The 11303-nt window shown below is 34.7% G+C and overlaps 1 protein-coding gene across 1 annotated transcript; it reads left to right on the top strand.

The window, feature by feature from the left end:
* The first annotated feature begins 3032 nt into the window (after positions 1 to 3032).
* On the top strand, positions 3033 to 10686 carry LOC129002562 (probable enoyl-CoA hydratase, mitochondrial). The gene is made up of 8 exons (XM_054430455.1): positions 3033 to 3476; positions 4375 to 4575; positions 5169 to 5293; positions 5786 to 5990; positions 7738 to 7857; positions 8705 to 8772; positions 9821 to 9890; positions 10548 to 10686. Exons 1-7 carry the CDS (start codon positions 3365 to 3367, stop codon positions 9884 to 9886), a joined length of 897 nt encoding a protein of 298 aa, XP_054286430.1. The 5' UTR covers positions 3033 to 3364; the 3' UTR covers positions 9887 to 9890; positions 10548 to 10686.
* Positions 10687 to 11303: the final 617 nt, after the last annotated feature.

Raw genomic sequence — 11303 nt, 5'->3', positions numbered from 1 at the left:
ATTTACTTATTATTCTAGTATAGAATAGATTGTGAATAAATACTTGTAAAAAAAAAAAAAAAAACTTAAAATTATGACAGTCTATAGGATGTATATATATCAAACTATCATCCACTTCAAGGAAAGGGAACTTACTCTAAAACCATTAGGAAGTACTCATGAGTATAATATAGAAATAGGGACAATATTGCAATACCAATAAATAATTTGGAACTATTTAAAAAGAAACCTACTTATGCTGGTGCATTATTTTTTCCAAATTACCATTAACCTTTAAGACAAGAGCCGAATCCAAGAATATTAAAAAGGAAACTTAAAGATCTTATAACAACTAAAGCATTATACAAGAACTAAATTCCATACAAGAATTTCTTGACCCAGAGTTTAATTTAAAACCTTCTGGGACTTGAAGGAGGGCTTTTGATTGTTTAGATTATTTTACTGCTTTCTTAATTTATTTATGATTGTTATTTGTTTTGTTGAGAATCTCTATTGTAATAGTATAAATAACCTTCTTTTTATAGTAAAAAATTGTAGAAATAAGTTAGAAAACAGTTTTATGTTATAATAAAGAATCACTTTTCGACACTGTTCAATGTACTGTAAATATGTAGGTACTAAAAGAAAATAAAATTGTTTGAAATGAAATGAAATCTGTATATTTTAAGCGGAGTCAATAATGTCAAAGTCTAGTAACCAATCTTTCGTAGATACACAGATACATACGCCTTGCACAAATGCCTTTAGCTGCTTCCAAACAAAACAGCTGTTACAATACCACTTGCGACGTTGCCACTTCGAAGGCCACGGCCTGGAGTTAAAGGCGGCCGTGGGTGAGTAGTGTCCTCATCTCAATTATAATGCTAATTGTCTACTATTAAACGCCGATGCATTGATTATAATATAATGACAACAGTGACATCGTGAGCACTGCGCTTCTGGACCTGAGTGGACCTAGTAAACCGTATTTATGTTGTTTCACGTGTCGGTTCTGTCATCTGTGGCACGGCACGGTAAACTGTGGTCAACAAAGCCAAACGTCGGAAACGTCAACGTCGGTTTTCACTTTTCGGTATTCCGGTCCGGTTCCGGTATTCGGCTCGGTTTGGTACACACTACACCCACTGAGCTATAATAATAACTATATCTCATATAATAATCTATAATCTATATCATTATAATCTCTCAATGACTACACCAATACCAATACACAACGACAGCTGAGCAACGACCTTCTAGTCGAAGGGGGAGGTGCAGCTGTCGCGCATGCGCACAAGCACTGCTATGATGTCACTGTTATTGCACAGTTTAGCAGTAGTAAACTTTTGGTTCCGTTCCACGGCCACCGTGTAACCGTTATAGCTGTTTGCAGGGTTAGGGGTTAAAAGTAAAGTTCTCCAAACCACTGGCACTGACTAAAGCCGTGAAGCATAGGTCTCTTTCTAGGGCTAGGCTAGAATTATATTGCTAACCATTTAGTGGTTATTTATTATATTATATTGTTAGGCTGCACTTTACTTGACGTCCTACACTCATTTGAATGAAAATATCGATCGATATATCGATTAATCGATTGCTTCATTCGATATATCGTTTGGTTAGTTAGGTAAGGTTAACCTAACCTAACTAACCAAACGATATATCGAATGAAACAATCGAATGAAAATATCGAATCGAAAAAAACAATCGAATGAGTGTAGGACGTCAAGTAAAGTGCAGCCTATTGTTATATTATGTATTATATTATATTGTTATTTATTTATATTGTTATTTATTTTTATTGTTATTTATTGTTGATTTTTTTTATCGATTGTCTATTGATTTTGTGTTTAAGCTGGAAACTGTTTTTCGCTCATTTTCAAATGGCTCTGTCGTTGGTATGTATGTATAATGCACAATGTATAATGTAATCTTGTTAAACCCACTTGTAAAATGGTGTTGCCGTTTAATAAAAATGAAAATGAAATGAAATGAAAAGTGGTGGATTTTATTATTATTTTCGTTTATGCCTATATTACTATAGGATGTGTTGGTATACACTTTTACACCCTTTTTAGCTTAGTACACATATTTATTTTTAGTATCGATATTTTACTCCGATATTGCTACTATCAAAATTTCACTCCAATATTTTTTTTTAGTAGCGCATAAATTAGTATATTAACTCAGATATTTATTTTTTACCATCATTTTATTGTTTTACTAAACCTCGATGTTTTTCTCCAATATCTATCAATATTTTGACTTCGATATTCTTTTGACATCAATGTTTAAAGGTCGATCGATACTAATATCGACGTTACTGATGTTTCGATGTCCCAACACTGTGCTAAGTCCTAGAAATACAAGTTAATCTAGCCTTAGAAGTACCGGTAGGCCTATAAGAGATACATCTACATACATTCGTCAGTTTGAAAAACAAACTCTTCAGCTTCAAGTGAGATGTTGATATTGTGAGTTTGTAGAATATGATTTCTAAGGTGTTTGTACCACCAGAGAAATTGTTGATTGCATTCTTTCTCGGGGCATAACAACTTGGACGAGGTAAGTCTTTTGTTAGTACCACTGTGCACATTTCTTTGGTGCCTTTTTAATGAATACGCCGAAGAAAATAGTTTATTACAGGTTTTACATTCCATATTTAAAAATTAATCAAAGTTAACACAACTCATCCTTGGTCTAAGTTAGTGCAAACTTTAACTCGAAGTTCGAGGTTGTTAAAGGAAACAAAACAAACAAACCAAAATATCTGTCAAACTGAGTGAGTATGCGTGGCAACTCCGTTAACGGTTACAACGTTACAAGGTGTAGTGACCGGGAACGGGAAGAAACGCAATAGGTTCTCAAAACTACTACTGCTACTTTGAAAATAACAACAGTGACAGCTTGTGCGCATGCGCGACATTTGCACCTCCCCCTTCGACTAGAAGGTCGTGCTGAGCAGGGCATGGCATTCTGCAATCTGCAGCTGTAGCTGTAGTGCAGACAGATTGTTAGATAACTCAAAAGTCAAAAGTCAAAACTAGATTCTAGAAACTAGATTCGATTCCGTTTACCTGAGGAAGTAGGAAGAAGAGGTTAGCTAAACCGGTTTTTGTTTACCCCGACTTTTCGATAATACATTTTAATTCGTTTACTACTTATTCATTTTGTTATTTTTGTTACGCTGGATATTTCTGCCACTGCCGACCAGTGAAGACATCAGCTCCAAAAGTTCTTAAGTAATTTGTGAGATAACCAAGAAAAAGCAAATAACCTTTGAGTTTTCTTATCAGTAGATTGTGTACTGCCTTGATAACTACTTTACCATCCACTAGTCCTTTCTCTGTATTCAGAACATAGGCTAGGGCATACATCTTTTAAAATGGCTTCATTATCACTTAGATTATTTGGAAAACAGATCATCACTAACTCAAAATCAAGGTTGTTGGCCCCTGCCTTTAATCAGCAAGTCATTATTTCTAACACATATGCAAGTAAGTATGAATATTCATTGATTAGTAATAATTTAATGCATTATGTAAGTGTTAACCTAACTATGATTACAGTAGAACCTCTTTAATCCGAACCCCCGTAATCCGAACGTCCATTAATCCGAACCCCTCATTGCTGTACTCTATACAGAGTACAGCAGTTCTTTATTGTATACTGTATTTAATCTACAATATTGTTTATTCACCATAGTAACTACTGTATTAAATAAACACTGTATTTTACTTTATAAAACATTTTTTCACTATTCCCAAAATAATGTTGATCAATTTTAGCCATGTTTTAGCTATTCTTATGTAAAAACAACAATATGTTCTGTAATCCGAACTATTCAATAGTCCGAACTACCCCTGGTCCCAATTAGTTCGGATTAAAGAGGTTCTACTGTATCTTAAATTGGTAGCTAATTAGGCCTATTTGAGTAAATATCATGGGATGCCATCTAGGTGTGTATTTGAACCCAAATATGAGTGAAGCATGAGTGTAGAATGAAGTGTGATAATCCGTGTAGCTTTTTTACTGTCGATCAGCTGTCTCTTTAGCCAGGATCATTTATTTAAAACCCAATGACCAGGAACAGCTGAGTACAGTTTCGAACCATCAAAAAGCTACTGACTTTTTCTCATGATCGAAACGGTAACCTTTTGATTGTCAGGTGAGCACTATAAGCAAACCACTCAGTTACCGGTACCTAGTTAGTTATCTTAGTTAGCATCTTGGATCTATTCAAGGACGGGTTTAATCCTGGCTAATCCTAACTTAAGATATTTTAAAAGTTTGGACTGGTTTATCTTAAAAACCGTTTGTGATTCCTTTTATGCTAGACCTATTGGCTTAGACCCAAAAAGTAACTAGTTTTCAAAAAAATTTCATTTTTTCCAGCTGCATCCTATCAACACATTTTAACCGACAAACGGGGAGAGAAGAAGAATGTTGGTGTGATAACGCTGAACAGACCCAAGGCATTAAACGCTCTTTGTGATGCTCTAGTCACAGAGTTGGCCGAAGCAGTTACTGCGTTTGATAAAGACGAATCTGTTGGTGTAGTGGTCATTACTGGCAGTGAGAAAGCATTTGCTGCAGGTAAGATATTAGATTTGGGCATTTTGTCTACTCTTTAGCATGTCATTTGTTTTATGCGATAGGCCTACTACCCTTGTCCGGTGGGGATTACAAAGACTAACGACGGGCAAAGGTATATCATAACCTATCATATTCGTACATTCAGTTTTGGTGGCAAGAATGTTTAAAAAGTACCTAGCCTAATTTGTTTATGAACAGATAAGGGCCTATCCTTTTACTTTAATAGTGTCTAATAAACGGTACTTTATACCTATAAAGTAAAAAAAAAACCTAGCCTACTTAAACAGTTTTTTACGTTCAAAACTATAGATTTTAAAATTTAAAATATTGCTCACAATGTTGTTCTAAAAATTGACTATATTCCTGCAAATCTTCAGAATGTGATTAGTCATTGAAATCAAGCTGCTTTGTCATTGGTTGTTGTGGTTTTAAACTCACTGAATTGGGGAAACCCCTGTTGATTTTCCCAACGAAAACGAGGTTTCTAAATATTTGAAAGAAAAAAATACCTGCCATTTAAGTTTTTCAACGCTAATATTTCTAGACGTTTTGTCGGCCCTAAAAATGTGAACTACGTAATTTATTTTGTGTAGGTGCTGACATCAAAGAAATGATGAATATGACGTACGCTTCCAATGTGAAGACCGGGCTGCTTCAGGGTTGGAATGAGATCACCAAATGCAAAAAGCCAATCATTGCTGCAGTCAACGGTTACGCGGTTAGTTCTCTCAGTGGCTTATGTTTGGATTGCTAACCTTTTGATGTTTTTCCTCATGCTATGTAGGCCTATTCAAAAGCCAAATATTTATAAAATAAGCTCTACGTACACACTCAGTAAGATCTGGTAAAAAGAAACAAAAAGTCTGAATTTAGGCGCTACTCACAAAAAGTCCATCCATCCTATACAATTTCTCCTGAGCTCTTCAAGGTTTATTTTTAATGATCCATTTGTTCTAAGCTCTGTCAGAGGTAAATTTACTCATCTAGAGGTATACTCTGCACACTCAAAGCAACCAGGTTGCTAATTAACACGTTATAAGCTTGTTAAAATTTTGAATTTCGGATAAAGAACAGTAGGGACTGGGGAGTACATACATGTTAGCATGCACTAGACCCTACTGTTATTTTTCTCTCCGTAAATTACTCACAAATAATTGTTTTTCCTACCAGGATGATTAGGCATGTGTTACCTATAATATTATTTGTACAGCTTGGAGGAGGCTGCGAGTTGGCGATGATGTGCGACATAATTTACGCTGGAGACAAAGCCAAGTTCGGCCAGCCTGAGATCTCCATCGGAACGATCCCTGGCGCTGGCGGTTCACAGCGCATTGCCCGCAGTGCTGGCAAGTCTAAGGCAATGGAAATGTGTCTCACTGGTACACCCATTACTGCTGAGGAGGCTGAGAAGATGGGTAAGTTAGCAGCCTTGTAATAATTTATATCCTCTTTTGGTTATTCACAGGAATAGGAAGAGTTTTAGTCAAAAGCTCTCTATCTATTCACATTCATTTCGTTTTTCTTTATTATCCCCCATCTTTCTGATCCTCTTCTCTCCACAGCCTTTGATTCCTCATCCATCCACCTTCTTCTTTCCTCAATTCCAGATTCACCGTGCAGTCCTGTCTTGAGAAGAGATAGTTTGTGATATTTATAATGCTGGAAATATGATGTTCATTGTGATGGGGTTTGTGTTGACTCTCCAAATGTCCCTTTGTGAAGGCATTAAAAACATGTTACTTATTTTGCATCCTAATGCTTTTTATAAGTTATTTTGACTGTATGATTTGGATTCATGATTTTTACTTCAGTGGTAGTCCAAAATTTATATAATTAGTAAAAAAGTCAAGGAAAGTTTGTAGGCCTAGATCCTGATGATTTAAAAGTGTCAGTCCTAGTGTTACTGAATATTAAAATGAGGAGAAAGGAGAAATATTGATTATTCCAAAGCCAAGCTGCTTTTTTCCCTTAAAAAAAAAATAATATTAACCCTCCGAGTGTCCCTAGTTTTGGCCTTAATGTCTGCCTATTTTTTGCGCATTTGCAAGGTTTTATTAAAACGGATCTGAGAAGCTTAAAAAACAATGTTAATTATACTGTTCTATATACCATTTTGTTTGGAAAATCATGGGCTTCAATATTATACATAAAACATAAGAAACATTTTTTTCAAAATAATTGTTTAGGTAAAAAAAAAATATTTTGGAAAATTAAAAAAAAAAAAAGTTTGCGCTCAATAAAATTGTATAAATTATAAGCCTATAAATATTTGAAAATAGCCACTTTGTTCTAAATTTTATGAGGATTCCAAAAATATAATAATATAAGGAAGTAGATTTGCAAATAAATAAGTTATGGGCAAAAAACAGATTTCGGTACATAGCGTTTAGCTAAGAATGCATAGCCTAACCATAGCTAGGAATCTTGCTGATAATTTACATCAATACCACTACCTACTTCTTCAGGATCATCAACCAGCCCTTCAAAATCACTTAAATCTTCTTATAATGCACCACGTATATCACTACTTTTGATTTTTAACACTAAAACAATTATAAACGTAATAAAACACATCAGTCATCGGTGCGAGGTTAACCAAGCCGTTTACAAATATGCACGTCAGCTGTCTGCTACAATTAAGATCGGCTCGAGAGAAAAAAAGCCCTTAGAGACAGACCTCGGGAGAAAGCTTAGAATCTGCCAAATGAAACGATACCTAACTCGATCCAGTTCAATCCGATTTTGTCAGTCATAGAGCCTTCGCCGTAAACAGTGTTTGTGAGTCAAAATTTCGACACAAAACACTACACAAAGTGTGTTATGTGTCGAAATTTCGACACATAACATTCTGAGGGTTAAAATGAAAATATCTATTCATACAAAAAGGGTTTGGACTAAGTTATTATGAGTGATTAAGTCTTCTTTTAAATGAAAATATTTACTAATAAAGGCATTTTAAACATAAATGTGTTAGTGCCACTACAGTGGAATTTGTCATGAAAGAACTTTCAAGGGTAATCTTTCCAAAATCCTTTGCGAATATCGGGGATTGAACTCATCCCTTTTGCTTACTGAAGTTAGAGAAACTAACCAGACAGGCTATTAACACTCCTGTAGTTTTAGTTAAGAGAACTGTTAAAGCAACCTTTCTTTTTGTTGAAGGGATCGTAAGCCGGGTGTTCCCTGCAGACAAACTACTGGATGAGTCCATCAAGGTTGCGGAGAAGATCTGTTCTCACTCGCCACTCATTGTGCAGATGTGTAAAGAGGCTGTTAATGTTGGTAAGTTTGGCATTTTAACTTTACCCTTAACTACAGGACAAACTACTTGTTTTGATTTAATTGGAAGGTAAACAAGTAACAACCAGTAAGTCTAGTGCTGTTTGGTACTAACAGGTTGATTGGTGTGATTTTTAATTGTTCGGTAAAATCATAAAGTTTCCTAATCATCAAAGTTAATGTCTGTTTCTTAAATGTATCCATTAATGTTATGCTAAGTCATGATAGTTCTGATTGTATTTACATTGGACAGAGGTCTGGTTCCGAGGTATCAAAGAGGGGTTGTACTGTGTATGTATGTTCTGTTTGCTATTAGCTGTTTTATTACTTTAGTTTACATATTAAAAATCTCATCTCTTTAAAAGAGCCTCGCGGTATAACAGCACTTTGCCCAGTCAAAAACCATGAAACAAATCAAATCACCAAACCTACCCAACAGTTTTAAATGCTTGGAAAAGAGGTCCTTATTGTATAATGTAGCGGTTTACTTTTAATTTTAAAAACCAAAATTAGAAAGTGATTTTTCAAATGTCTATGTCAAATGTTACATAACATTCAAAATCAAAGTATTTATAGTAATACCTATGGAGTTGAACCTCTTGGCCACGTCATGAGAGGCGGGCAAGGACCTGAGTAGGAAACGAAAGGGGTGGTGAAGCTGTGTTAGGCCCAGCAAGCCAACGGATTTTCAAATTGCCTTTAAAAACAAAAATAGGTCTCGGAAGAATGGATAGCGAGGCCTAGTGAAAACAATATTTATAGGTTACATCCCATTTTTTAATAACTTTAGATTAATAAGTTTAGAAAGTTATGACTGAGAAGGTTTTAATAACAATTCTGTGTTTTGCAGCTTTTGAAACGACTCTCCAGGAGGGTTTGAGAGTGGAGAAGAAACTGTTTTATGGAACTTTTGCCACAGTAAGTTGATGAAAAACAAGTTTGATATCTTTACTACTAATCATTCACCTACCTTATAAAATCCTAAAATTGTTGCTGCCATCGGTTTGTAAGAGCTTTAAGTCTCTTGAAGACACTTAGACCTCTCTATAGTATTATAGTGGTTTCTTCCGTCTTGGTTGACCCCAAAAAATAAAATCAACTGACACAAACTTAATACACTGCAGTATAGGCTACAATGAACCCAGCTAAGGCTGGTTTTTTGCTCGGTGGTAGTTGTCTGGCAGCTGATTTATTGGATCCACGACAGCGGCATTTGCCGTGTAAAACTCACAGGTGGTGGGGGAAATAAAGAGCTTAGTGTTGAGGTTTTGCTATAGATTTGATGACCGTATTTAATGACTGTAGTTTTACTAATTGAAATATGAACCTTCTGTGATTTATACAATCTACAGGTTAAACTGTAAAAATCCGTGTTGGTCTGTTCATGCTAATAGGTTCAGATATCAGAAGAGGAGTTTTATACGCTTTCGGTAATCCGAAAGTCCGCTCAATCCGAAACCAAAAAATAAATTTTTTAAAATTTTTTTTGAAATTTTTTTTATTCAACTTTTGACACAGTTAGCTGTACCTTGTCAAAGTATTCTGTAGTGGCTGGGCGAGATAGACTTTTTTTGTAGAGCATTTTAATAACATTTCAACATTTTTGTTATTACTGTAACATTTTACATTTTCGTCCGCCAAATCACAAATGGATTTTATTAATTGATGATGCTGCAGCCAATAGGTCTAGCCTTAAGTAATGTGAAAAACAATCCCGGGCTCGTGCCTGCGTCCGAAAAAAAAGTAGTAAGAAGACAAAAAAACGTTTTATCCAAAATATTTGGTAATCCGAAATGGGCCCGGTCCCAATCATTTCGGACTAACGGGACTCTACTGTAATACTTTCATATGTCACAAACATCTTTCAACAAATTTGTGAGGAAAGGAAACGTTTGAAAAGTAACCTGAGTTTGGTGAATAAACAATAGCCAATTGTAAAGAATTAAACACAATTGTAATTTTTCAGGATGATCAGAAAGAAGGAATGAAAGCATTTACAGAGAAACGATCTCCAAACTTCACCAACAGCTAGAGAGGTAAGATTAAAATTTAAAGGTGATTTTTAAATACATTTCCTTTGAAGAAAATTATGTTTGTTTTCTTAAAACCTAAACTGATAAAATAATAAAAAATAAACTAATCACACACTTTTAAAAGTGTGTGATAATGATTTAGCCAATTGGCAAGATTATGAAGAAACTAATAAAATAATACGGTAGTAATTATTTTTGTATGCTTTAAATTATTTTCTTATTTTAAATTCAATGGTGGCAACAGTTATTGCTGAATTAGTTTTCATTTTAATTTAGCTTGCAATTTTAGTAAACAAGACCCAGTTTAAATCTGACAAGTAAAAGCCATCCTAAGTAGTCTAAATAATGAAAAATATTAACTGCATTTCAGTGAACATCCAGTTTTCAAGTAGACATTTAATTTATGAGAACCAGATGAAACATAGACATTGGTTCCTGCATGCAGACATTCCATTTATGTGAAAAAAATACTTCATCGACATTGGATACTGCAAGTGACCAGCACCGCATTTACGAGAAACAGATGTAGCATTGACTTTAGAAAAGCATTGGATTAATATGCCAGCTCCGCTCAACATTGCAAGCAGACAACTGCATTGTACACCTAGTTTAATTATTGTAATGAATATGGTGATGTTATATCTATCTTGTATTTTTCAGATGCATGAAACGGAAGACTGACCTTGACCGAGTTTACTATCTTACAAGTGAAGATTAATCTTAAAATAGCTCTTCTTAAAAATACATAAAATCTCATGCTAATTTTGATATTACTATTACTGATTTATTACGTGTATACAGACTGTTATGAAAGTTTTAAAAAATATATATATTTTGTATACAAACTTTCCTTTTTTATTCCCCAAAACCCCAATTAATTTATGCGACATAAGTCTTTTGGTTTTGGATTTACACTAATAAGTTATGATAATAATAAGTTTTATGAATGCAATTCTTCTCCGGTTTAATCCTATGAGGTTGAAATTGAAATGTAGAGGTTGTAGGAGATGTGTGTTGAAGATGAAACAATACTGCCGAGTTACTGGATGCGAGAACGTAGTTGAAAAGTGATCAAAACAAATATCACCTGATGAAAGGTTGCAGACGAGTCAAAGAACACATAAAACGCACACATAATAATGCTTGATATTATGTGTGTGTTTTATGTGTTCTTTGACTCGTCTGCAACCTTTCATCAGGTGAGTTAACTGTGTCCTCTCCATCCTATATATTTATTTAACCCAAGCTAAATGCTTTTTCCTAAAAACAAAACAAATATCAGAGTAACCTAAAAATTTTAAGGCTCGAATATGGGAAAACAGAACACGCAAGATAATCCAAATGAAACTAAATGCTGCTGTGTTCTTATTTGTGTGGTGTCTAGCACTAGTCGCTGGTGTTAGGGTAAAGTCCTTC

The sequence above is a fragment of the Macrosteles quadrilineatus genome, unplaced genomic scaffold (genome assembly GCF_028750875.1).
Source record: "Macrosteles quadrilineatus isolate MER2022 unplaced genomic scaffold, UCM_ALF_1.0 Scaffold_9__3_contigs__length_116548681, whole genome shotgun sequence".
NCBI lineage: Eukaryota > Metazoa > Arthropoda > Insecta > Hemiptera > Cicadellidae > Macrosteles > Macrosteles quadrilineatus.
The sequence above is the reverse complement of the archived record's forward strand: the minus strand, read 5'-3'. Positions and strand labels throughout refer to the sequence as shown.